Source organism: Elephantulus edwardii, unplaced genomic scaffold (genome assembly GCF_000299155.1).
Source record: "Elephantulus edwardii isolate Elephantulus edwardi_28Jun2011 unplaced genomic scaffold, EleEdw1.0 scaffold00172, whole genome shotgun sequence".
NCBI classification, from domain to species: domain Eukaryota; kingdom Metazoa; phylum Chordata; class Mammalia; order Macroscelidea; family Macroscelididae; genus Elephantulus; species Elephantulus edwardii.
In genome coordinates this window covers 1818442-1845049 of record NW_006399922.1, presented here as the reverse complement: position 1 = coordinate 1845049, position 26608 = coordinate 1818442, and the positions used below count along the sequence as shown (strand labels likewise).

The 26608-nt window shown below is 43.9% G+C and overlaps 2 protein-coding genes across 2 annotated transcripts in view; one reads left to right on the top strand and one right to left on the bottom strand.

Annotated features, from left to right (window-relative positions):
- RIN2 (Ras and Rab interactor 2) overlaps positions 1 to 4174 on the bottom strand; it is a 133824-nt gene extending 129650 nt beyond the window's left edge. Inside the window, exons 1-2 of the mRNA XM_006895662.1 lie at positions 4166 to 4174; positions 3057 to 3157 (exon numbers count right to left, since the gene is read on the bottom strand). Coding sequence (XP_006895724.1) covers positions 3057 to 3157; positions 4166 to 4174 — 110 coding nt within the window. The remainder of the gene's footprint in view (positions 1 to 3056; positions 3158 to 4165) is intronic.
- A 1813-nt stretch (positions 4175 to 5987) lies between these two features.
- Positions 5988 to 6770, top strand: LOC102865854 (40S ribosomal protein S2-like; the record flags this gene model as incomplete). Its single annotated transcript, XM_006895661.1, has 2 exons — positions 5988 to 6066; positions 6109 to 6770. Coding segments are annotated over exons 1-2 (741 nt in total), but the record flags the coding sequence as incomplete, so codon positions are not given.
- Positions 6771 to 26608: the final 19838 nt, after the last annotated feature.

The window sequence follows — 26608 nt, the reverse complement described above, 5'->3', positions numbered from 1 at the left end:
ATGGTGTGTAGAGCAAAGTAAAAAGTTGAAAACGTATGCTTTTTTCACCCCTTCAGCCATCAGTTCCAGCCTTGCTTCTGCCATCCTTTGCTTGAACATTAAACTCTCTTGAAAACTATGTGAGATTAAGGTGACAACATGAACTATAAAGATTAGAGAGGAACCCTTGAGGCAGTGTGGGAGCAGTGAGAGAACAAGACAGAGCAAGCAAGACGGGGAGAGAGATGAGTGAGCGTGAGAGCCAATGTTTCCCTCTTTATTTTCATCTTTATAGGATATGGTGACTAAATACTATCTTTTCTATTGTAACAAAGTATTTTTCCCTTAAAATAGTTTAGACCAAGGAAGCCAGATACAAGTTGTTTATAGAAAGGCCCAATCATTGCCATCAAGTGGGACCCACCTCATGACCAAACCTCTAGTAGGTTTTTTTTCCAAAGCTGTAAATCCCAGGAGGAGCCCGCCCACCCTACAATTGCATCAACAGCTTCAGGTATTTCTTCCTGATAACCTTTAACTGTACTAACAATTCTTTCTTATCTGAAAGCTTTCAGGCACTATGTGTTGAAGAGTGACTCTTCTATGACCTTCTAGAAAAAGCAACCATGAAGAGAAAACCTACAGCACCAGTGAAGGGCTACTACCCCAAGAGGTCCTGAAGACCTGATGAGTAAGCTTCCTGATTTGCATAGTATCTCCTTTTCTAAAATAACCCCATTTTCCCCTCCTCCAAATGCTAAATAAACATGAGCCTTTCCCCTTGCCTTGTCCCAACCTACAAATACTCTTGCAAACATCCCTTCAGAGAGAGATGTCATTTTTTCACGGCACTAGCCTCCATCTTTTTTTTACTTGCTGAAGGCAAAGATAAAATTTGCTGACACGCACACCTGTTCTAAGGAATTCTTTAAAAGGAGGGAGGCAAAGACCCTTCAAGTCCAACAGGGACTACATCAGCAACAGGACAGCAAGGCCTGGATCCCAGCACACCCATGGGGGCTGGGCTGGCTCGAGGAAGGAGCTGCCCTCCTCCCTGCAGCCTAGGTCTTGATGGCCACTCCACAATATGCAACCCTGGTGCCCCCATCTCTCTCCCACCCCTGGGCCTGTGAGGTGGCCAGGTCCAATTGTCATCTAACTGTGGTCACAGCTGGGCTCTGTCTTAAGTTCTCTGTCTCCCACTGGTTACCTAGCCCTCCTGACATCCCACTGGGCAAAATGGAGAAATTAAACAAAATCATAGCTCCAGAGTTTTAGAAACTCAGAATCTCCAACATAAACATTAAAGCTTCAGTGTTATTATACCTCATCTTGTTTTCTTTCTGTATTTCCCACAAGTAGCAAATTGGCATTCATGAACAAATGACATTTATCTGGGAAAAAAAGTTATGGTAAAATGTTTAGCCATTCTTAAATTTGAAGGGAAAAAATGAAAAGCTTAAAAGAGATGTTTAAATAAAAGTCCATCTCTTGTTTAGGTTACTGCTATGCACCGAAGTCAGAGAACAAGATCTTGATGGTGTCCTAACAGGTAATAGCACATTTCCTTCTCTGCCCTCCTGTGCCTGTGTGCAGGGAGGGACTGCTAATGCTCATGTCTCATCTGAGGAACTTTCAGGTCCACCCTCAAACAGCTGAAGTATTTCCTGTGTGTGGAAGAAGTCCTCATCTTTTCCACTACTGCCATCAATCTTGACTCCAATTTAATGTTTGTCCAAAAAAGGCAAAGAGCAAAGAAAAGTCTGCAGGCTAAAGATCTATAGTTTGAAATGCCTCTGAATGTGAGGCTAGAAATCACTAATTTTAAAAAAACCCAAAACTAAACAGAACAACAAACCAAAACTACTGTTTTCTAGTTCATGCAAAAATATTACTTGATGACATTCACAACAAAGTTAAAAGACCCATCAAACTCCTGAGGACTGAGAAGGGCCTGGGGCCATCTGAACCACCTCTGTCATTTCTTAGAAAAGGAAAGAAAAGGAAGGCACACAACACAGTTCACTGCTCAGGAGAATCACAGGTCCACCAAGAATAGGGTGTTCAAGCATTACCTTCCAACTAAAAAGTTACATCTAGGCATTCCTGCCACTCAGTCTTGACTTTGGGAACAAATCATGCTGATCTGAACTTGCCTGGGCAACTAAAACCACCCATTGACAAGGGCCCCTCGTCTGCCACAGGACTTACAAGCAAACTCAGCCCAAATCTCATTGCACACAGTATCAGGCAACAATAACCCCATTTTCTGGGAAGGGATGGGGCACTGATAATGAACCAAGTCTCCAGATGCTTTGGTTGTGGATAATTTGGTCTTTGCTAGCAAGGCACCCAAGAACCAGAAGTCATCTGGCTGTGGTCTGCCCAGGCTCACATGGACTTTGCATCTCCACTCTTCAGAGGTCTACTCTCTACATATGCCCAACTACTCTGCCCCTTTACTAACCCTTTACAACCACATCCCATTTCTAATAGCAGCAATTGTTAATAAGCAGAGTTAATGGTGATAGTTATTGCTGAAATTGTTTTCTGACCTGAGAATGCAAAATAGGTCCATCCTCTTTAACGCTCCCTTTAAACCTTCTGGGAATGGACACCAGCTACACTGAATTCTATTTTGCACACGGAGGGTCACATTGCATTAGTTTTTCCACTGCTGTGAGTAGTTATGGAACTTTAGGTTTCCGGGTTCTAGTGCCAGGAGGAATTGAGAGGGTGCAAAGTTCAAGTGCCTTCAAAGTAATTCAAATAACAATCAGAAGACCACTCCCTTCTCCTACAGAGCTCTCACCAACCGACACACACTGGGCTCCCAAACATGACTCACTCTTGCTCACTGCAGTAAGTTGGAATGGCCCAGAGCTGACCCTGCAGTGGTTCAGAGGCTGTAAATATCACTGGAGGAGACTGCCTATCTTCCTCCCGCTGAGTAGCTGCTGAGCTACAACAGTCAGATGTGTAACTCTGACTATGCTGTGACAGAAATGCTGGCCAGAGTCCCAGCTAGGATCCCCTCAGCCCCCCTCTGGCCCTCTGTCAGGTCAGTCTTTGGTCACCTGTAGGTTTCTGTGGGTTCTTGTCCATATTCCAGGCTGCCATCTGTCTGCACCATCTCCTGTTTCAGTTCTCCGATCTCCGAGGCAATTGTGTCAATGAGCTATTCAAAGACAAAAATAGTATGACATCAGGAAGTAGAAGAGGCGTGGACACTGCCTGAGGAGCTTTAGTCATGCCAAGAGAAGCCAGAGAGTTGACCACTTTGCTTTTGTATCTGTGAATTTCCTCTAATGATGGGGTGGGGGTAGGGAATGGAGGGTGAGGGGCAGCTTCTCCTTGAAAAGAGGAAGAACTCTAGTTTCAGTATTGTCCTGAGAAAAAGCAAATGACACAGTTTGGCTTCTCACCACAAATACAAAGAATAAACAAATCATGGTAAAATCAGGCTTCAACATTAATTTTGTCAACAGAAACATTAAAAAAACATTCCCAGTTTTTCTCAGTCTTACCCCCACCCCAATGCCAGCCTCATTCTACAACAGTGGCAAACTGGATGAAATATGTTTATGGCATTGAAGTCTATGGGGGAGAGTCTAAAAGTATTATATTTTAGGGCATTATTTTTATCGTAGGAGTATGCAATGAAGGTTGCAGAGTGGATTATATTTGGGGGTAGGGGGTGGGGTTTGGGGAGGTGTGGGGGGGGATTGTGTACCAATGAGGGAGTTTTTCTTTTGCTTTTCAAGGAGAGGAGCAAATGGGGGGGAGGGGGGAGGAGTTTGTGCGGGGAGAAGGGTGCAACAATGAATGAATGGAATCCCAAAATCTCTGTAGATGTTCACTGAAATGAAAAATAAACAACCTAAATTAAAAAACAAAACAAAACAAAACAAAAAACATTCCCAGACTAAAATATATTATTCTACCCATGGTGGACAGTGTTTGGTGGAGCTTCCCAATTAAAACAAGCTTGGAAGCAGAAGTGGCATCCAATTCCATAACACCTTGCCTCTGGAAACCCTATGGGTCACTATGAGTTGCCTACGACCCGACAGCATTTAACAATAACAACAACAACAACAACAACAACAACAACAACAACAGAAACATACTTAAATATAGGTATAGCTTAAAAACTTTTTAAAAAGATATTAAAATTACTTCTTACCTTACTCATATGTCAAATTCATTGCTGTGGACCCATATCAACCCTCAGCCTGGTCTTTAAAGGTTATAAATTGCATGGAATGAGACTGTCCACCTTTCTATACTGAGCTGCTGGTGGACTTGAACCTCCAGCGAAAGGCCATTAGGCCGGCAGTGCAGCTCCCCACAAGCTTCACCACCAGAACTCCCTCTTCACCCCTTATACTCTGATTTTTCAAAAGTGAGAGGCTAAGGGAAAGGAGAGAGGGAGGGGTGGGGCAAGGAGTGGGTGGGGCAGTCAGCCCAGAGCAGCCTCCTGCTCAGGTTGGAGACCTGCGATCACCAGGCCCCAGGAAGAAAGGCCCTGGGCTACCATCTGGAACACCAGCCACTGAGAACTCTCAGAGGAAGATCAGCTACGGAGTTTAAGGAGTCAGAATCCACTTGAAAGCGAACACCACTACCACAGTATACTAGAAAATGGGGGTCCTTGGGTAGAAGAGGGGGTTAGTGTGCCTGGCTTATAAGTGAAGGGTCAGAAGTCTGAATCTACTACCTAGAGGGACCTCAAAAGAAAAGCTTGTGACTGACTTTAGAAAACAGAAGGAATATGGGGCATAAACATAATTGCTGTTGTTGCTAGCACCATCAAGTAGGCTGGGACCCATAGTGACCCTATGTTCAGCAGCTCTGAACACTGCCCTGTCCTGAGCCAGTCTCACTAGCTCTGACACACCAACCCCCATTTGCCTCAGGTACTGTATCAATCCATCTCATCCACGGTCTTCCTCTCCTATGCTGTCCCTCCACCCTTCGAGAATGCTGTCCTTCTGTAAGGACACTTGGTTTGTAGAAGGCTGAGGTCTGTATTTGGTTTCTTAATTTAGGGTTAAATGCCATTTTGTTTTTGGTTTTAGGGTTTTAAATTTTTTTTCTTGGTTTGCATATCATTCATATACGCTGCACTTAGTACATACACTTTGTATCATACAATCATTCCTATACATTCTATTTTATATACTTAATTACTATTGCTCTGTGTCTATCATCATCAACCTATCTATTATAGTCCATTTTATATAGTTAATTACCACTGAGCTATGTCTATCACCACCCTATCTTTTACATTTTATTTTATATAATTAATCACCATTGCTCTATGCCTATCATCATCACCCTTTCTTTTCAAGTCCCTATTGAACCTTTCCCCACTCATTTGAGTTTCTTTCTGGCTGGCCTTGGGGCTTTGTCCTCAGGAAAGTGAAGCCGCAATCACAACTGGGAGATTACTTTGTTGTTGGTGTTAGGTGCCATTGAATCAACTATGACTCATGGCTACCCTAGGATGTGAAAACAGATTTGAACCCTGTCCTGTCCTGCACCATCCTCATTACCCTTGACCTACCTGAGCCCACTGCTGCTGTCACTGTGCCAATTAGCTTAAGATGGGGCAATTACTTAAGGAGGCATGTCCTTAAAAAGAAAAGTCATAGACAACTACATAATCAGGCAGGAGCAAAGGGAAACCCAGGGTCAATCTTCTTGTTGTTATAGCAGCCTGTGACCCAGAGTGACCTTATGTACAGCAGCTCTGAACCCTGTTCTGTCATGAACCAGTCTCACTGATTCCAACACACCAACCCCAATTGCCCCAGGTGTTGCTCTATCAATCCATTTCATGCAAGGTCTTCCTCTCATGCACTATCCCTCCACCTTTCCGAGCATGATGTCCTTCCTTCTCCAAGGATCAGTCTCTCCTGGGCACTTGCCCAAAGTATGTGAGACAGAGCTTCAAAATCCTACAAGGACTTCTTCTACTCCCAGAAAACACCAAATGACTGGCGATGCTGGTGCAGCAGGAGGCCCCGGAGGCCCCGGGATGGGAGCCAGCGGCGGTTTCCATGGAGGCTTCGGTAGAAGTCTGTGAGGTCTGGGCAGAGGCCATTGGAGCTTGATGATGCAAAGCTGAGGAAAAGCAGTGGCTCCACTTCACCAAACTGGACCGTCTGGTCAAACACATGAAGATCAAATCCTTGGAGGAGATTTATTTCTTCTCACTGCCCATCAAGGAGTCTGAGATTATTGACTTTTTCCTGGGCATGTCCCTCAAGGATGAGGTATTGAAAATCATGCCGGTGCAGATGCAGACATGTGTTGGCCAGTGGACCAGATTCAAAGCCTTTGTCGCCATTGGAGACTATGACGGCCATGTTGGCTTGGGCGTCAAGTGCTCCAAAGACGTGGCTATTGCCATCCATGGGGCCATTATCCTGACCAAGCTCTCCATTGTCCCTGCGCAGTGTGGCTACTGGGGGAACAAAATTGGCAAGCCTCACACTGTTCCCTGCAAGGTGGCTGGGTGCTGTGGCTCTGTGTTGGTGTGTCTGATCCCTGCACTCCAAGGCACTGGGATCGTCTCGGCCCCTGTGCCCAAGAAGCTGCTGCAGATGGCTGGAGTTGATGACTTCTACACCTCAGGCAGAGGCTGCACAGCTACCCTGGGCAACTTCGCCAAAGCCACCTTTGATGCCATCTCCAAGAACTACAGCTACTTGACCCCAGATCTCTGGAAAGAGTCTGAGTTCATCAAGTCTCCCTACCAGGAATTCATGGACCATCTTGTAAAGACTCACACCAGAGTCTCCATGCAGAGGACTCAGGCTCCAGCTGTGGCCACCACATAGTGAATTTTTGATAACAAATAAAGTGAATTAAGTAAAAAAAAAAATCCTACAAGGAAAAACTTGGATTCATCCTCACCAAGACAGACCTATTTGTTTTCTTAGAGGTCCATGGTATGTTCAAGACTATTCTTCAGCACCACAATTCAAAAACATCTATTCTTCTTCTGTCATCCTTATTCATTGCCCAACTCTTGGAAGCATAAAAAGTAAACTCAAAGACCATGGCCTGGATTAGGGGCACCTTAGTATCTAGACTGACACTGTTGGTTTTCAGCACTCTGGAGAGGTCCCTGACAGCAGATTTTCCCAACGCAATTTGTCTTTTGATTTCCTGACTGCTGATGTTAAGAGTCTTGATTGTGAAGCCGAGCAAGCTGTAATTGCTAACAACCTCAATCTCTTCTCCATCTATCATGGTGCTGCCAATTGGCTCAGTAGTGAGAATCTTCTTGATGTTAAGCTTCAATTTATATTGCAGACTACATTCCTTGACCTTCTGCAGTAAGTGTTTCATTTCAGCAAGCAAGGTTGTGTTATCTGCGTAACATAGGTTCTTGATGAGTCTACCTCCAATCCTGATGCCACATTCCTCCCTCATAAAGCCCTGCTTCCAGAATCACCTGTTATGTATACAGATTGAAAAGGTAAGGAGACAGACAGGATGCATCCCTGATGCACTCCTTTCATGATTTTGAACCATGCAGTGTTTCCCTGCTCTATTCTGAGGACTGCTTCCTGGTCCACATATAGGTTCCACATAAGCACAATCAAGTATTATGGGATTCCCATTTTTTCTCAAGGTTAACCACAGTTTGTTGTGATCCACACTGTCAAATGCCTTTGTGTTTAATTTGAAATTGTGTATCGCATTAACCTAACCTGCAATGGTGCTCAGAATCTTACAGTAAGTATAAGCATTGCTTAGTACAAGCCTTGATTATGGATCCACAGAGTACTGTTGGCACCATGGTGATGAGTTTCCCCATTTCCAGAATGGTTTACCTGTACGTCTTTGTTCTGCTTATTTATTAGCAAAAGAATCTCTTTAGAATAAGTTCAAATTCTGAGGTATCTTGTTTGCCATGGAACAGTTCTACTTTGACATGTATGGGGTTGTTGTGAGGTGGCATCAGGTTGATGGCAACTGTTCTGGCCTTACCCAACCTGTCTGTCACCCAGAAGCTGGCACATGCTCCAGTTGGCCCATTCTTGGGCCTAGGAGTATAGGGCAGTAGTGTTCAAAAGAGTCTTCCTGAACATTAATGTTCTTAAAACATTCTTAATTTTTATGGGTTAATATACAACAAATTTACCATCGCTTTGTTCTTGTTATGTGCCATTGAGTCACCTGCAACTCACAGTGACCCTATGTACAGAAGCTGTAAACTCTTGCCCTGTTCTGAGCCAATCTCACTGACTCCAGCACACAAAAACCCATTGCCTAGTGACTGTATCAGTTCATCTCATCAGGAGTCTTCCTCTCCTACGCTATCCCTCTAACCTTCTGAACATGATGTCCTTCTCCAAGGACAGGTCCCTCCTGGCCATGTGCCCAAAGTATGTGAGATGGAGCTTCAAAATTCTAGCCTGCAAGGAAACACTTGGTTTCATCTCCTCTCCAAGACAGACCTGTCTATTTTCTTGTCTGTCCATGGTAAGTTCAATACTGTTCTCCAGCACCACAATTCAAAGGCATCAATTCTTCTTTTGTCATCCTTGGTCATCATCCCGCTCTCTGATACATGGCAAGTTAATTGTGAAAACCATGGCCTGGATCAGGTGCACCTTAGTCTCTAGACTGACGCTGTTGCTCTATAACAAATTAATAAATATTTCTAAAATGTCTTTGTAGGACAAAAGATTGACTGGCAAAATGGCTTTCCTGGGCCACTGATCTGACTTTTGTTACACGGCATGCAAATAGGCTATATACATTTATTTATGAGATTAGCTAGTTTTACCATGCCAAGCTTAAAATGAATAGGTCTGGAGGCAAAAGGTGGGATCTCGACACCAGCAAGAAAAGAGAATGCAGTGCTTGTCCCTTGGGGCAGAGGTTCCTGTTCCCATCAGATGTGACCTTAGACAGGAGCAACAGCAGTAAAAAACCAGAAGTCGCTGTGAGACTGAGCTGACCTGGACTACTTCCCCATGGAGTGGGAGCCAGGGGCCTTTTCTGAGGACTAAGGGGTAGGGAAGAAATGTCATAATGCTGAAGGTCAAAGGGCCTACAAGTGCACAAGAGAAGGTGCTCTGACTGAAGAACCTGAATTGTAACCTGTTAACTTCACCATATACCCCATAATCATGTGTATGGATCTGTGAGTTCTGTATGGCCATTGCAATGGATTGTTGGACCCAGTGGGAGTCCTGGGAGGGTATTCTACCTGGCAGAAGTAGGCTGGGGGAGTGTGTGGGGCATGGACATTGTGGATGGGGGACTGCTCCTCCTTGCAGAGTTAGTGGAGGTCAAATGCTGCTGCCCCCAGGCTGCTGCACTCTTTTTACAGTATTCATTTTATTTAGAATATATTAAATATTGACAGCTATAACTCACTTGAGCACACTGAGGTAGTTAATGATTTTAAAAGACTGTTTAAGGATTTTGAGGTCAAAGAGTTTGAGAATAGCTCTTTTGCCTCAAGAACATTTTTGCCTCATCTCAACATTCTATCCCACCCAGACTCTGGGAGAGAGGCTTCATTTGAGTGTGCAGACTACTCTAAAATTCTGACCCCACGTATTCATTTGTTCATGACGTTCTAATGGCTTAGCGGCAAGGAACTGTGCTGCCAACCCAAAGGTGCATGGTTCAAATCCACCAGTTGCTCCACTGACAATCTTTTCCCATGCAATCTGAAGGAGTTTGCACAGTTTCTGAAAACTCACTGACAAGCCAGCTATGAGTTGGTTCCAACTCAACAGTATATACAACAACAAATTGATTTGTTCAGGGGCTGTACTAGTGTAGTTGGTTCAGTACTAGAAGGCTAGCTGAAAGAGTCACCAGATAAAGCTGCTCTGAAAGAGAAGGATGAGACTGTGTCTTCCGTTAAGATTGACAACCTTGGAAACCCAGTGGAGGATTAACCTTTGGGGTTTTTCCCTGATGCCAGGCACTGCAAGAGTAAATTCAGTAAACTCTCAGTTCTCACAAGGACGACATTCCAGCGGGATGGACAGACCACACGCTTCAATCACTAAGAACTTCCAATCTGATCACAGAAGGCTGTTGGTGACTAGTGGGAGGCAGAAGTGCCTAGAGTCTAGACCTGTCCACACAGAATCCTCTGGTGGTGGATCAAGGCATCCTTCCATTGTTTACTGGACAACTGAGTCTGAACTGCCAACTTTCCAGTCAGCATCTAAACACTTAACCACCAGGACTCCTGGAAATTCGAGTATGTCAGTGAAGGTTACAGAGAATAACTAAGGATCCACTCTAGGATCATCTGGTCAAGAAAGACATCTGAGGAAGTGACTGAGTCCAGAGTGAGAAGATCCCAGCCATGACAAGATGTGGGGAAGAAGCCTCCACTGCCAAGTCAAAAAGTCTGATAATGCCAAATATTCAACAATGTGAGAAAACAGGAATCCCCCTATGTTCCTAGAGAAATATTCTTCATGGAGTCACTCTGAACAGAAATGTGGCAATCTTTTACAGAGCTGAAGATACATAAACCTAAAGAATTGCCTTCATACTCATGTGTTCTGGAGAACTCTGAACATGGATGCCAGGAAACAAGAATATCTGCAACACTATTAAAATAGGTAAGAGTAACAAACTATAAGTCATCAGAGAATAGCTAAGTCTAGAATGCCACAGCTAAAAGGACTGAATCAGAGATACATCTATCAATATAATATAAATGTAACAGCTCAAAAATGTAACATTTGCCTCCCCACACACACATCCTAAAAATATTGAAAAATGTTCCATTCAACAGATCAAGTTCAAAACCACACAAATCTGTTCTACATATTGTTTCTGGAGACATATGTAGATAACAGACACTATCCCAACATACATGGGAATTAGAATTCTACTTTAAAAGAGTAGTTACCTCTGGAGAAGTGAAATGGATGCACATGTTCACAGTGTGAACAAACCTGTGATCTTTTCCTCTGAAACACAGTGGTGACATACTAAGGCGGGACCCGCTTTTATGGGTGTTTCAGGATTTAGTACCTCACTGCTGCTAAGCTGGTTCTGACCACAGATCACAGGAGCGCTGCCTGGGTGTCCAGGACTGCACTGAAACAAATGAGGGAGAGAACAGTTTAAAAGCGATATATGATTGGTTATTATGGCTATGACGGGAGTCCAGAGTGAAGGTTGCATAATGGAGTGTACTGGTGGGTGGGGGAGGATTGTATACTAATGAAGGAATTTTACTTTTCACAGAGAGGAGCAAACTGGGGTGGAGGGTGGAGCTGAGAGGGGTGGGGAGGGAGAAAAATGCAACAATGATGAATGGAAATCCAAAATTTCTGTAAATGTTCATTAAAATTAATGAAAAAAATACAAATGCAAGGGCACACCTATCTCTCTCCTGAGGAGCAGCTGCTGGACTGGAACTGTCAGACTTGTGGCCTTTGAATTAAGAGGGCAGCTCACTATGGACTAAGCCACAGAGTTGGTGGCTCTGTGTGATGCGTCCATTTTTTTAAGGAGCTGTGCTGTATGTGGTGGGCTGCCGCCTGAAAGGCTGGAGACTCCAATTCATAGCTTCTCCTCAGAAGAGAGAGGAGGCTGAGATGTACAGCCTCAGAAGCCTGATGGTGAGTCATCTTTACATGCAAGAGTTCGGCATCAAAATTTGAAGGAAATTTTAAAAAAATGAAACAGGGAGTGATAGTCAAGATGGATTCAGAAATGCAGGTGCTTTTCAGGAGGCCCCACAATTCTGAGTTTTTTTCCCCACACTGTCCCACTTGGAAAGCCACAATTCAGACAAAGCATAGCCCGGCTGCTGGAGGACCAACCACAGTGCAGGCAGACGTAGGGAGAGGGGACTCCCATGGCCAGGAAGACTGACCAGGCTGCTTTACCCTTTCACCTCTGACTCACCTGCATGGCCACAATAATGACTAGAGCATAAAGTCCCAGTGGGTCCTGTCCAGGGAGGCTGGCAGCTCGCTTGATCCCTTCAGATCTGCATGGCCCCGGACTGACTCGGCTTAACACAAAGGTAGCAAAGGTGGACCTTTCTGTCTGCTCTGCATCCTGCACTTGCTTCCACAATAAATACAGAATCAGTGATAGTCGTACGAAACTGTGGGCCAGAATGAAAGCATGCACGGTGGCCCAAAACACAGAGGAGGAAGGGCAGCACTGTGTCAGGTTGGCTTACTCAGAGGCCCTTTCCCCTGTACCCTCTTTCTCTCTAGTCTGTCTCCATTCATTTGTGTGACAAATGGGGCAGGCCCACATCTCATAGTTATACTTCACACCCACCAAGTTCCTCCATCCACAGAAGTTACCAACCCAAACACTCTCCTTCCTCATGTCAGGCCCAGGTTTCCCTGATGGGATTTTACATGTTCTCCACCTCCTTCCTGGATTCTAATCTGTACATGTTTGTTTTTCCAAGTTCTCCAGCCGTTTGAGTTAGGTTCTTGCAAACTACATGCTCAACAAACAGAGACCACTGAAGTGTGGCCAGTAGGAGTTATGCATTTTAAATGTAAGTGCTTCATTGAACAAACGGTGCTGCCCATAGTCTGGGGATACAGATGGCTAACATACTCACAGGCTGGAATTTCACATTTACTTGGAAGCATGTCAGAAGAAATGTGTGGTGCTCTCCTTCTGAGAAACCAGCCATCCTTGGGAACATAAATAATTGTATTGTAACACACCCATCCCGTTGTTGTGTGCTGTCATTGGAACTGACCCACTGCTGACCCTCCAGTGGGTTTTCAAAGGCAATAAATTGCACAGGAGGAGACTGTCTATCCTTCTCCCATGGAACAGCTAGTGGACTCAAATTGTGTGCCTTTGGGATTGCCGCGCAACTTCTTACTCCTAGGCCAGTTCTGGCGGCTCAGTAGTAAGGCATTGAGCTGCCAACACAAAGGCATGTAGTTCGAATCTACCAGCTGCTCAGTGGAAGAAAGGTGGACAAACTCCTTCAGGGAAATTCACTGCCTTTGAAAATCCACTGGAGGGTCAACTTTGAGTGGATTCTGACTCCATGTCACATAACAACAAATACAGGCATGTACAAGTCATTACCTGGAAAGGCCCCAGAACATTCTTGTACCCACCTGTCATTCCAACCAAATGTGGAAAGCAGCAGATAAGTGTTGCTTTCCAAAACCATGTCTGGCTGGCCAGGAAGTAAGTGGTGTTCCCCTTCCTCTTCCTGTCACCAGTGATCTCCAATAAACCCCACCTCAATGACTACCTTAGGCTCAGACTCAGGGACAGCCCCTCATAACTGCTTCAGAGGGAAGAAGTCAAAGGGAAGAGGCCAGAAAGTAGCCACATGCAGATGGAGGAGGGCAGGCCATGAAGGGGTATACCCAGATGTCCCCACACCCACCCAAGCAAGGCTCTGCAGCACCACAGGACAAAGGCATTCTGCTGCAGGCGCCTTTGCCCCTTTGACTCAAGCACAGGATTTGTCCAGGGCACACTGGGCCTGCCTCATGGAAGTCTGTGCTCATTTGTTCTCTGGAGTCATACACATAATCCCCTTTAGAGAGGGAAGGACCTCCTCTCAAGGTGAGCTTCAAGAGCAGCACTGCACAGCTCCAGGACAGGCTCTGTTTCATGTCCCATCTCACTTTCCAGCTCAGCTGTGCAGGGTGCAGAGTTCACCACTACTAGCCTCTAGCTGGCAGAAAGATCTACCTCAGGCTCCACTCTTCTTGGTTGGGTGCCTTGGCAAGTTCCTGAGCCCAGGCTAGGGCAGGGAGCTTGTTTGAAGATTCCAAAGCACATTTCAACTGACACCTAAGTGTTTCCCTAATTTTTCTCCCTTTCAGATGGTTGTTGTTGTTAGGTGCTGTTGAGTCAAGTTCAACTCCTAGTGACTCTATCTTGCGCCACCCTTATCATCCCTGACTTGAGCCAACTGCTGCAGTCACTTTGTCTATCCGACTTGTTCAGTCTTCTTCTTTGTCGACCTTCTTCCACTTTTCCAAGCATGACGTCTTTCCAAGGAAAATCTTCTCTTAACATGTCCAAAGTCTGTGAGATGAAGCTTGACCACCTTTTCCTTCAAAGAGCATTCTGGCTGCACTTTTCTCAAGTCATACCTATTTATTCTCTTGACAGCCCATGGGACATTGAGTATTCTCCAACACTGTTGTGTATACCTTAGGATTTGAACTGATTCACAGCCACTGCTTTATTCTAATTGCTATCATTGTAACAAAGTAGAGCTTATGCTAAGACAAAAACAGACTCATTCACCTCCAGCCTGGAAATACCATTTTCCCTCATGCAGCAGAGAGATTTGTGATAACAGAGAACAGGCTCTGTAGCCCAATCCTGATTCTGTCCAGAGCCACCAACCTGGAAATGCACCCATGAGACAACAGCTTTCACCTCGTGGGACGAGGACATTTATGACTTCCTCACACAGAAGGCAGGAGGGGGAAAGCAGAAGACAAGGCTCCCACATTATGTTTTCTTTCTTTCAGGGTTTGATAAAAAGGAGAGAAAATTCCTTTTGAAGGTCAAGTAAAAGAAAAGAAAGTGTTTACAAAGCAGAGTCTGAAAGAGTGCTCGCTCTTTAAATTCCTAGACTCAAGAATGTCACCAGTGGTGTAAGAAGGAATATGGTGCTGATACGGCAAAGACTTGAAAGCCTGGGTGTGAGAAAAGGCAGACTCTCAGTTGCGGAATCTTTGTTGGCCTTGGAGAACCAGGGGCCCTTTCAATCCACCTATTCTCTGGGCAGATCTGAGTCGTGGATAAAACACATGGCCCACACAACTGCCTCTCTTATCTGCCTTTGCTGGGCTGGCAGGACCAGGTGGGGACATCCTCCATTTAGACTTTGCTAGATAGAGTAGGGTTCAGGTTAGCTGTTCACAGAATCTCTATGAATCATATTCAATTCAGTGGCACCTAACAGCAACAACAGTATGAAAAATGCTGCAGAGCAATGATGTCAGTTTGAAGATTAAGGTGTACCTGATTCAGGCCATGGTCTTCTAAATCACCTGCTGTGCATCAGACTGCTGGACGATAAGGATGACAATAAAAACTGATGTCTCTAAGTTGTGGTGTTAGAGATTACTGAATATCCCACAGATTGCCAAAAGAACAAACACGTATGTCTTGGAAAAAGTAAAGCCAGAGTGCTCCCTGGAAGCAAAGATTGTGAAACTTTGTCTTTCATACTTTCAGCAATGGGTTGTGGGGTATCAGAGATGATGATGATAGCACAGGATAGGGCAGGACTCAGGTCGGCTGTTCATTGGATCACCATGAGTCACACTAACTCGCTAGCACCCAACAACAACAGTAGTCTGAAAAAGAAAACAAAGTTCACCTTACCAGGCCAAATGGCAGGATCATGATAGATGGAGAAGAGATTGAAGTTGTTAACAATTTTCTCTTGCTTGGGTCTACAGTCAACACTCAACTCAACACCAACACTCAACTCAACAGTCAACACCAGCAGCCAGGAAATCAAAAGCCACGTTGCTTTAGGAAAATCTGCTATCATGGACCTCTCCAGAGTACTAAAGAGAAATGATGTCAGTCTGGAGACTAAGGTATGCCTGACTCAGGCCATGGTCTTCTCAACTGATTGCTCTGCATCTGAGAACTTGACGATGACTAAAGATGACAGAAGAAGATTCGCTGTCTTTGAGTTGTGGTGCTGAAGAAGAGTACTGAACATACCATGGACAGCCAAGAGAACAAAAAGATTTGTCCTAGAGAGTGAAGGCAGGTTGCTCCTTGGAGGCAAGGATTTTGAAATTCCATCTCATATACTTTGGGCATGTTGTCTGGAGGAACATCATGCTTGGAAGGGTAGAGGGTCAGCGAAGGAAAGGAAGACCCTGGATGAGACGGACTGACACAGTGACTCTCGCAATGGGGGCAGGTGTGTCAGAGGTGGTGAGATGAGATGTTGCTCATAATGTCATTATGAGTCCTAGATGACTCGGCAGCACATTACATCAACAACAATAGTTTGAAAAATAACATGTTACTTCTAAACTTTCAAATAACATTTACCCTCAGGAATTATCTCCATAAAGTTGCTCTTGAAGGGACATCTGTAAAGTAATGGTAGGCCACTTCAGAAGGACTTTGCCATTTTCTCTGTTAAACTTGTATTCTATCTCCCAAAGAGGCTTACATTTGTATTGTGAATGTAATGATTGTCACATTTCATGTATAACACATCCGCCACCCCTTTGCCAGGTTGTGACACTGGTGACTTGCATGTTATTATATTCTGCTGGGATCAAACATCGGCAAAGTCTCCTTGAGGCAGTGGAGCTTCTAGACAAAGTTCAGGAAGAAAAGCCTGGAAATCAAACTGAAAATTGGGCTACAGGGGAAAAAATGTATTAATTGCTACAGAATGATCTGACAGAGTACTGGGAGATAAGCACACAAGGCCAGAAGGCACTCCAAGTACCAGGGGCCACAGTCACAGAATTGAGTATACCAGCAATTGTGAGGATGGGCAGCACTGGGGTCACTGGGAGTGGAGCCACCCCAACACTGACAATGACCTACAGTGCAGGAGTAGATGCCCACCAGAGACAGTCACTGTCACTGCAGCAGGGCAACCTTGATTGTCCTCTGGAACTGCTGCATCTACTCAGAGATGACCTATCACCAGTTCTGTGTAATCGGTCTTAAAGGGCATGGTTTTGGGTTTCTTTACCCAGTAGAATCATACTGTATGTACAGTTCTGGAATTTATTTCAACAAAACTTTGTGAGATTCACCTATGTGGATATATAAAGCCCAACATCACACATTTTAAGAAGAATTTTTTACCACAGGAACAGGCCACAACTGATGCATTCATTTTCTTTTTGATGAGCATTTAGATTTCCAAAGTTTTGTTGTTATAGGCAGCAGAGATTAACATGCTTCCTCAGGCACCTGTGTCACATCTAAGAGGAAATGGATGGAGCTCTGGGGTCCTTTTGGTAAGAAACTGTGCTGCAATCTCAGAGGCACCTGGTTCAAACCTACCAGCTGCAGCACAGGCGAAGGATGGGCAATCTTCTCCTGTTGCAATTTATTGCCTCTAAAAATCCACTGGAGGGGCAACTATGTGTCAATTCCAACTTGAGTGCACGTGACCACAATGACAACATGTCTTTGAAAGGTCCTGAGGAGCCTTGCTGCCCTCCCAGGGTGAGGCCTATCCATTTGGCCTCCTTAGTATCTGAGCCAGGGCACTTGATAGCAACTGATATTATTAAATTCTTGCTAATCTAATGGGCCCACGTGGCTTTTTATTGTTTCCATTTACTTTGTTCTAAGCACATTTTTCTTTTGAAGAATTATTTGTTATTTATTGTTTGCCCATTTTGGAGCTGCATGATGGTGTTTTTCTTCTTTTTTCTAACTGAGATTTAGGACCTATAGATATGAAATTTGTTATCTCAAAGAGCTGAATATATGTATTTCTTCTCATCTGTTTTTGTCTTTAACATTTCTTAAATTTTTCATATTGACAGAGTAAAACATTAATATTTTCATCATGGTACTGGCTTATGAGACCTGTTTAAGAAAACAGTTGATAATTTGAAGCCATGAATATAGTCTTATTTATTTTCTGAGTCTTACATAAGCTATTGTTACGTGCCAGTCTATGTAAACAGGATGAAACATGCCTGAGCTCTCAGAGGTGACGAAGGCAGCCTCCTCAGCAGGAGCAAGGGGAGGTGTCTCAGGGGTTCGCTCCCAAACCCCTTTCACCTCGCTTTCTCCCAGGAGAACCTCTGGCTCAGCTACTCTTTTGCAAATCCTTCCCTCCAAACCTGACTCAAACTTCCCCTCAACCTTGCTGGATGCCACCCACTTTCACACTGGAGGCCGATGGCTCTGCCTTGGCTCCCTCCCACAGTAAATTGTTCTTGATGACTCGTCTAAAAAGCCTCCCACTCTGAGTTGAATTCCACAAGAGCAGGAATGTTTTGTTTGTTCACTGCTATAGCCTCTGAGCCTCGAACACCTTCTGGCATCTAATATTTGTTGAACAAATTAGTCTTTCCTCTTCTGCTTTCCCCTTCCCTATTTATTTTCCTTCTAGAAAGGGGCAAATCAGGACACAAAGGAGCTGGAGCTCCAGCCAGTTCCAGGGCATTCTAACCTCAGGGGGTATGGACAAGGAAGTGATTGGAACTACGCACATACTAAAAGACACCACTCAAGACTGTTCAATTATTTACCACTAAAAACACTAACTTGGTTGCACATGTAGATACCAACAACACTCTTCTAGGCTTTAGTAAATTCTATTGAGCATGAAGAGAACTTTAGAACTCAATATTCTCAAAGACTAAACTGTAAACAGCTTCTTTCAAACTATAGAGACTGGATTTGACATGAGCACTCCTAATCACACCAAATTGAAGTGGAAAGGACTGGGATGCCATTTACAGATGCACTACTCACTCAGGGAGTGTCTACAGGATTAGCCCACAGCTGTCATTTCTATTTTTCCCCTTAACTAAGTTGTACCAAGAAATCTGGAGGACAACCACTTTGCCAACTGATTGGCAGAGATTTGTTCCCATTTCAAAGAAAGGTGACTGGAAAGAGCATGGAAATTATTGAGTAATATAATTAATATCACATGCAAGCAAGATTCTGCTGAAAATTATCCAAAAACAACTGGAGTGCCACATCAAAAGAGAACTGCTTGAAGTGCAGGCTGGATTTAGAAGAGACTGTTGTGTTAAAGCTAATGTTAGATGGATCTTGACTGAAAGCAGAGTACCAGAGGAATGTCTATCTGTGTTTCAATGAGTATGAAAAGGCATTTGACTGTGTGGAGCACAACAAACTGTGGCTGACTCTGAGAAGAATGGGAATTCCAGATCATTTATTTGATTATGCTTATGTGAAACCTATACCTGGACCAGGATGCAGTCAACAGAACAGAGTAAGGAAACACTACATGGTTCAAAATCGGAAAGGGTATACACCAGAGATGTATTCTGTCTCCATACCATTTCAACCTATATGCAGAACAGATCATCTGGGAGGCTGGGCTGTATGAGGAGGAATGTGTCATCAGGATTGGAGGAAGATTCATCAACAACCTGTATTATGCAGATGACACAATCTTGCCAGCTGAAACTGAGGAGGACCTGAGCGTTTGCTTCAGGTCAAAGACTATAGTCTTGAATATGGATTGAAGCTCAAACATCAAGAAAAAAAATATTCTCACCACTGGGCCAACTGGCAGTATCGTTATGGATGGTGAAGAGATTGAGATTGTTAATAGCTTTAGTTTGCTTGGCTCTACAATCAACACTCTTGGTACCAGAGCCAGGAAATCAAGAGATGAATTGCTTTGGGAAAGTTGGCTGTCAGAGACCTCTCGAGAGTACTGAAGAGCAATGATGTCAGTCTGGAGAATAAGGTGTGCCTGATCCAGGCCATAGTCTTTGCAATTGCTTGCTATGCATCAGAGAGCTGGACAATGACTAGGGATGACAGAAAGAGAACTGATGCCTTTGAGCTGTGGTTCTGGAGAAGAGTTTTGAATATACCACGGACTGACAGAAGAACAAACAGGTTTGTCCCAGAGAGGGTGAAACCAGGCTGCTCCTTGGAGGCAAGTATTCTGATATTTCGTCTGACATATTTTGGACATCTTACAAGGAGGGACTAGTCTTGGAGAGGGACATCATACTTGGGAGAGTGGAGAGAGAGTACAAGAGAGGGAAGACCCTCAATGAGATGGATTGATTCAGTCCCTGGAGTAACGGGGGTAGGTGTTTCAGAAATAAGGTTGGCACAGGATAGAGCAGGGTTTAGGGCTCTTATACATAGGCTCACTATGAGTCAGAAACAACTTGATGGCACATAACTACAACACTCTAAATTACACTAGGAGCAACAGAGAAACAAGAAAAATCAGAAGTAAAAGGGTATGACATGTGACGCTAATTTTCTCCATGAACAACTGCCTCCTTTGCTACAAGAACAGACTGGAACAGACTGGGGTGAGTTCTGGTGGCCTAGTGGCAAGAAGCTGCAACTGCAATCTCAGAGACGCATGGTTCGAATCCACCAGATGCTCTGCTGGAGAAGGGGGAACAATCTCCTCCTGTACCAGTCAGATCTGATTTGACGGTACACACAAAAAATAATGAAATAAAATAAATTTAAAAACAAACAAACAAACAAAACAGACTGGATGGTGCCCAGCTACTCTTACTGAACACTCTAATCAAAGATTCTATGAAAGTCAAAAGGGGGTAAACGTTGAATGCAATTTTAAATTCTCATGGACTTTAGATCTTCTGGATTCAAGAAGATTGGATGAGCTTCTGAAGCTATTGCTGATATACATTTATGTGTGTGCACAAACATATATACATAAGCATATATATGCATGTATAAATGATGGTAAGTCTTCATCTCACATAATCTCACGTACGGTGGGTGTGTTATTAGGAAGGAGTAGTCTCTGGAGAGGGGCATCATGCTCTGAAAATTAGAGAATGAGCAAAAGAGAGGAAGATCCTCAAAGAGCAGTTTCCTCAGTGGACTGAGCACAGCAGGTGTGAGGACGGTGCAGGATCAGGCAGGACTTGGTTCTGTCACACCCTGGGCTGCTTAGGAGTCAGAGCTGCTTGATAATTCTCAAACAAGTCAAGTTGAATATTTTCAGTGTTGTTTGTTTTTTAATAAATCTATCACTAAGGTGGTTTTTTGTTTGTTTTTGGGGTTTTGTTTTTTTTTAAAAATACTGGTTTACTTACAAAGTTGGTATACATTATTTTTCACACAAGATCTTTCCTTTTTGGTTTTTAATATAAAGGAAAAAAATGGTCCTTATACTTCAGAGCAGTGTTTATAAAGTACTATTAAGCATTAGATTCTGGGTCTATCTTTTGTATGAGAATTGCCAACGTTGGGACATTGGTGGAGTGTTTGCATACTGCCCCTGGATTCAGTTTCCTCAAGTATTCACTTAGGGATTTCCAATGCTTGTGCTGGCTCCAACCCGTGGTGATTCCCAGCTGTCCTCCTTTGCCTTCCCTGAACGCAGCCTGTGGAAGCTCTACTCATATCTCTTCCCTTTACCAACTCCAGCTTCTTACTCAACAGCTATTTTCATTAGTTTCCTATAAGCTCTTGAGGAGAAACAACATCATTCTTTCTGGAAGACAATATCTATCTCTCTTATCATTTTAAGTATAAAAATAACTGGATTTGTTATTTCAATGTTAGAAATTGACTAAAAGATAGGAAGATAATATGTGAAAGAATGTATCTTTGAGTAACAATTCTTTAAATAATGCTTTGAACAATAGATTTGAACCTTGTCTTATTCTGTGACATATTCATCATCTCTGATATGCTCAAGCCCTCTGTTTCCATCAATCTACCATGTTGAAGGTCCTCCTCTCTTTCTCTGACCCTCCAGCTTTCCCCAGATCGATGTCTTTTTCCACAGGCTAGCTCTTCCTGAAAACATGCCCAAAGTATGTAAGGTGAAGTTCTCCTCCAAGACAGATTTATTTGTTCTTCTGACAATCTGTGGGATACTCAGCATTCTCTTCAATCACCATAATTCAAAGACATTTATCCTTTGTTGGTCATCCTTATTCATTGTCCAACTTTCAGGTACACAGGAAGCATGGTTTGAATCAGGTGCACCTCAGTCTTTAAGCTGACATCTTTGCTCCTTGATACTTTCCATAGGGAAAGTGTCTCAACAGCAAACTTTCCCAGTGCAACACATCTTTTGATTTCTTTACTGCTACTAGCACTGGTGTTGTAAATCCAAGTAAAGTTAATTCATTAGTTAACTCATTAATATGTTGATTCTTATATACATTTATTGATATATCATTAAATGAATATATTATTATAGTATATAACATAGGGAGTGTGGTGGCCTAATGGCTGTTCTGCAATCCCAAAGGCAAGCAGTTTGAGGCCACCAGCTGCTCCGCAGGACAAGGATGGACAATCTCCTCCTGTGCGATTAACTCCCTCTGAAACCCCCCCAGAGGGTCAGCTATGGGTCCGTTCTGACTCTACAGAGCACAACAATAACAACTTGTTAATAATTATTGAACAATATCATTAATATCACATGCAAACAAGATTTTGCTAAAAATTATCCAAAAATGACTGGAACAGCACATCAGCTATCAACTGCCATATATGCAGGCTGGGTTTAGAAGAGATCATGGTACTTGGGATATTATAGATAATGCTAGATGGATCTTGGCTGAAAGCAGAGAGTACCAGACAAATGTCTGTGTTTCATTGACTGCAAGGCATTTGACTGTGTGGATCACAACAAACAATGGCTGACTCAGAGAAGAATGGGAATCCCAGAACATTTGATTTGGCTTATGCAAAACCTATACTTGGACCAGGATGCAGTCAACAGAACAGAGCAAGGAAACACTGCATGATTCAAAATCGGGAAGGGTGTATGTCAGGGATGTGTTCTACCTCCATATCCTTTCATTCTATATGTGGAACAGATCATCTGGGAGGCTGGGCTCTTTGAGGAGTAATGCATCGGGATTGGAGGAGGACTCATCAAAACCCTGCATTATGCAGATGATATAACCTTGCTTGCTGAAACTGAGTAGGACCTGAAGTGCTTTCTGCAGAAGATCGAGGACTGCAGCCTTCAACATGGCTTGAAGCTCAACATCAAGAAAACAAAGATTCTCACCAATGGGCCATTTGGCAGCATCATGATAGTTGGTGAAGAGAACGAAATTGTTAACAGCTTTAGTTTGCTTGGCGCCACAATCAAAGTGTTGGTACCAGCAGCCAAGAAATAAAAAGACAAATTGCATTGGGAAAGTCTGCTGTCAGGGACCTCTCCAGAGTACTGAAGAGCAACAATGTCAGTCTAGAGACTAAGGTGTGCCAGATCCAGGCCATAGTCTTCGCAATTACATGCCAATGCATCAGAAAGCTAGGCAATTACTAGGAATGATAGGAGAATTGATGCCTTTGAGTTGTGTTGCTGGAGAAGAGTATTGAATATACCATGGACTGCTAGGAGAACAGTTTCATCCTAGAGAGGGTGAAACCAGGTTGCTCCTTGGAAGCAAGGATTTTGAAACTCCATCTGATATACTTAGGACATGTTGCAAGGAGGGACCAGTCCTTGGAGAGGGACATTATGCTTGGGAGGATGAGGGACTGTGAAGAGAGAAAGACCCTCGATCAGATGAATTGACTCAGTAACTGGGGTAATGGGGGTAGATGTGTCAAAGATGGTAAGTTGGGCTCAGGATAAGAGCAGAGTTCAGAGCCCATGTTATACATAGGGTCACTATGAGTTGCAAGTGACATGACAGCACTTAACAACAACAAACAACATTTTATATTAATTGGGGAAAGTTGGAAAACAAAATATATGATGCCAATTGTGTAATAAATGTAGATATATTCAATTATGGATTAACCTAATCTAAGATAGACAAAGTCTGAAGCATCAGGATCAAAAGCCTCACAAGACCCTCCTCTGGGTGGGGCAGTAGTAGGTGCACCTGTCCACTAGTTTGTTATGCTGTGGTGGCTTGTATGCTACTGAGAGGAGCTATGGCACTGTCATATCAAATGGTAGCAGATTTACTGTGGTGGACAGGCTGTCCTGGAGCCTTCAGACTCAGGCAGCCTGAAGAATGGAGATTTATGTCTGTCTGCCAATGTAAACTCTATGGCTTACCACAGAACACTGTCTGTGTGGAAGAAGGCACTGAACACACAGCAGTCACAATGAACTCACCTCTCAAAATTGTGATGATGACACAGGGGCATGTTGTACACGGGCTTCTGTGAGTAAAAGCCAACATGGCATTGAACAATAATATTAAAGGTGATACCTTCTCTTTACTTTTTATAATCCTTTCGTTTTTTTACAACAAACTTTTATTTTCTTCATAGAGTGAACACTTGTTTCAATTTTGGGGAAAATAGAAGTGAAAGAAGAATGTGAGAGGTGACACTCATAGAGTGGGTGGGGTTTGACAGTATGGCAGTAGACAAGCTTTCCTGCAGAGGTTGGGGATAAAACTATTCAATCACTTGATTGGTGCATGCTTGGATAAATGCCAGAAACTGAACCAATACATGGTCATGGCTGAGCTTCTGGTTTCACCCCATGCCCTTTGCTGCCCAGGTGTCACACATTCCTCTTCAACTTGCATTATTCCTAGATCACCCCACTGGCCTGGTCAATATGCTCAATTCCACCCCAGTTCACATCTACACAGAATTGAAGGCACTCTTCACTTTCATTCCAGAGCACCAATTCTGTTAAGAGGTTTTTATTTGTGATTTAAAAAAACAAAAATCTGAACTGTAATCTTCCCTGTAACCCACAGCTTCTATTCAGTCACCCATTTCAAATGCATCTGGGACAGTGGGGTTGTGTTTAAAGTAGTATCTTCCCCAATGCTGGCGATCCAATATTGGTGATATGGAAAGAGAAGAGGTGTGATTTCCACAAGCAGGTGACAGGTTCAATAACATTTGGAACATCCGATATGACGAGGTTAAACAATCACTAAAAAAGATCACTGCAGGCTCCTCAGAATTAGCGAGACTGGCTCAGGACAGGGCAGGATTCAGAGCTGCGGTACATAGGGTCGCAGGCAACTCATCAGCACATAACAACAAGTGTCCACTGCAGTCTCCCCTCTCTCATTGCCACCGAGTTGAAAAGGAGTCCTAACTGACTTTCCAGGGGATTTTCCAAGGGTCTAATTTGCATGGGAGGAGACGATCATTCTCCCAGGTAGTAGCTGGTGGACTCAAACCATCAGAGAGACAGTTAACACCTTTGGGTTAACAGTACAACTCCCTTTGTTTGTTGACAACTATATTTTGCAGAAATTCTGAGGAGAATGCTAATTTAAAAGTATACTGACATATGGTCTCGGTAACAGCAAATGCGGTATTTAGAAATTTGGTCTTGATATTACACACACACACACACATACACACACACACACACCCCGAAGAGAATAGAGAGAAGATCCCAGGGTAAAGAAACTAGCTGTGGCTGTGACTGTATCACTTGCAACAACGATTTTGAAATGGAACATCTGAAATATTTTCTGTAAATTAAATATGATGCTATCCCGTGGGCACACTTATTTGCTTCCAAGAAGGAAGAAGTTGGAGGGGTTATGAGAAGGAAATTTGGGTTTTAAGAAAATGTAAAGCTCAGTCAGTTTCAGTCTTGTGGAGATAATTAGTAACTTGGGGGCTGAATCACTGAGATTTACTGAAATGTAGAGAGCTGCTTCCTCTTTAGAAAGCTGAGCTCTGGGGCGGATGTGGCGGGCACCCCTGGTTGTGATTTCAGAGAAGACATGTGTGGCAGGGCTGTGAACGGTCCACCAATTCTCCTGGAGAGTCTCCATTCTCTTGCACAGTGACAACTTCCTACCCCTAGAAGCCTGCCGGAGGGTTGAGGACATTCTATGGCTGGGAAGAAAATTGGAACAGGCCAGAATGCTAGAGAATCATCTCCCTGAGTGCCGGTCAGCAGTGCCGGTCAACAAGGTTTGGTCGGAAGGTGGTGTACAGGCACCCTACGTTCCTCACTCGCAGGCAGGACAGTGTGGACATGCTTCACAGTCCCCGGACGGAGTCTGCTGCCCACAGCTCTGTTTAGTTCTTCTCCCTTCTTTATTGTGCTACTCTCCTCCACCACCATCTTTGGACCATGTTTCAAATCAATCTATTTTTTATTTTTTAATTTTTATTTTTATTATTTTCGTGTGAGTGTACCGTCAAATCAGATCTGACTGGTACAGGAGGAGATTGTCCCTTCTTCCCTGGCAAAGCATCTGGTGGATTCGAACTGTGCGCCTCTGGGATTATAGTTGCAGCTCCTTGGCACTAGGCCACCAGAGCTCCCCACAAATCAATCTATTGCATCCATTTCCTGTCTCTGAATCTGTTTTTGGAGGGACCTAGCCAGTGTGTTTTTTGGGTTTTTTTTTCACTGTAAATTCAGATAAAGACTTCCCAGGTCATTTCCTTCCTTCCCAGCTGCCAACTGCCTGAAGCCTTTCGTTGAACGATTGGCTGTTCCTCTCTCTAGTTTTCTTGAGCAAAGGAAATTCAGGAGTCCCTGGTACTATTCTTGCAATGTCTTGTGGTGACCAAAAGTGGACACACTATCCCAGAACTAGATTGGCCTCCCTTGAACAACAAACAAAACAAGTTAGATAAGAGGTCTACAGCCCTGCGTACTATTAAGAGGAACAAGTAACAGACTAATTCACCAGACTAATGCTTCCTTGCTTTAACACAAATCATCTGATATTTCTGTTAAAATACAGAGTCATCTGCTTTTGGAGAGTTTGATTTGTTCTTTGTCCTCAGTTTCTGTGTCTGTGCTGGAAATCCAGGCACAGGAAGCTTGCCAGCTGCCCAAGATGACCACACCTCTTCCTGTGCAAGTCCAGCTGGCCAGCTGCTGTGCACACTGCCCACACCCAGCTAGGCCAAGGCTCCCAGTGCCGGCCCAAGGCAGCCAAGGCGCTGAAACCCACAGGCGGAGCTGTAGGCTGGAGGCATGGCCAGCTTGGTGGTTAGCCTTGGGCCCCCA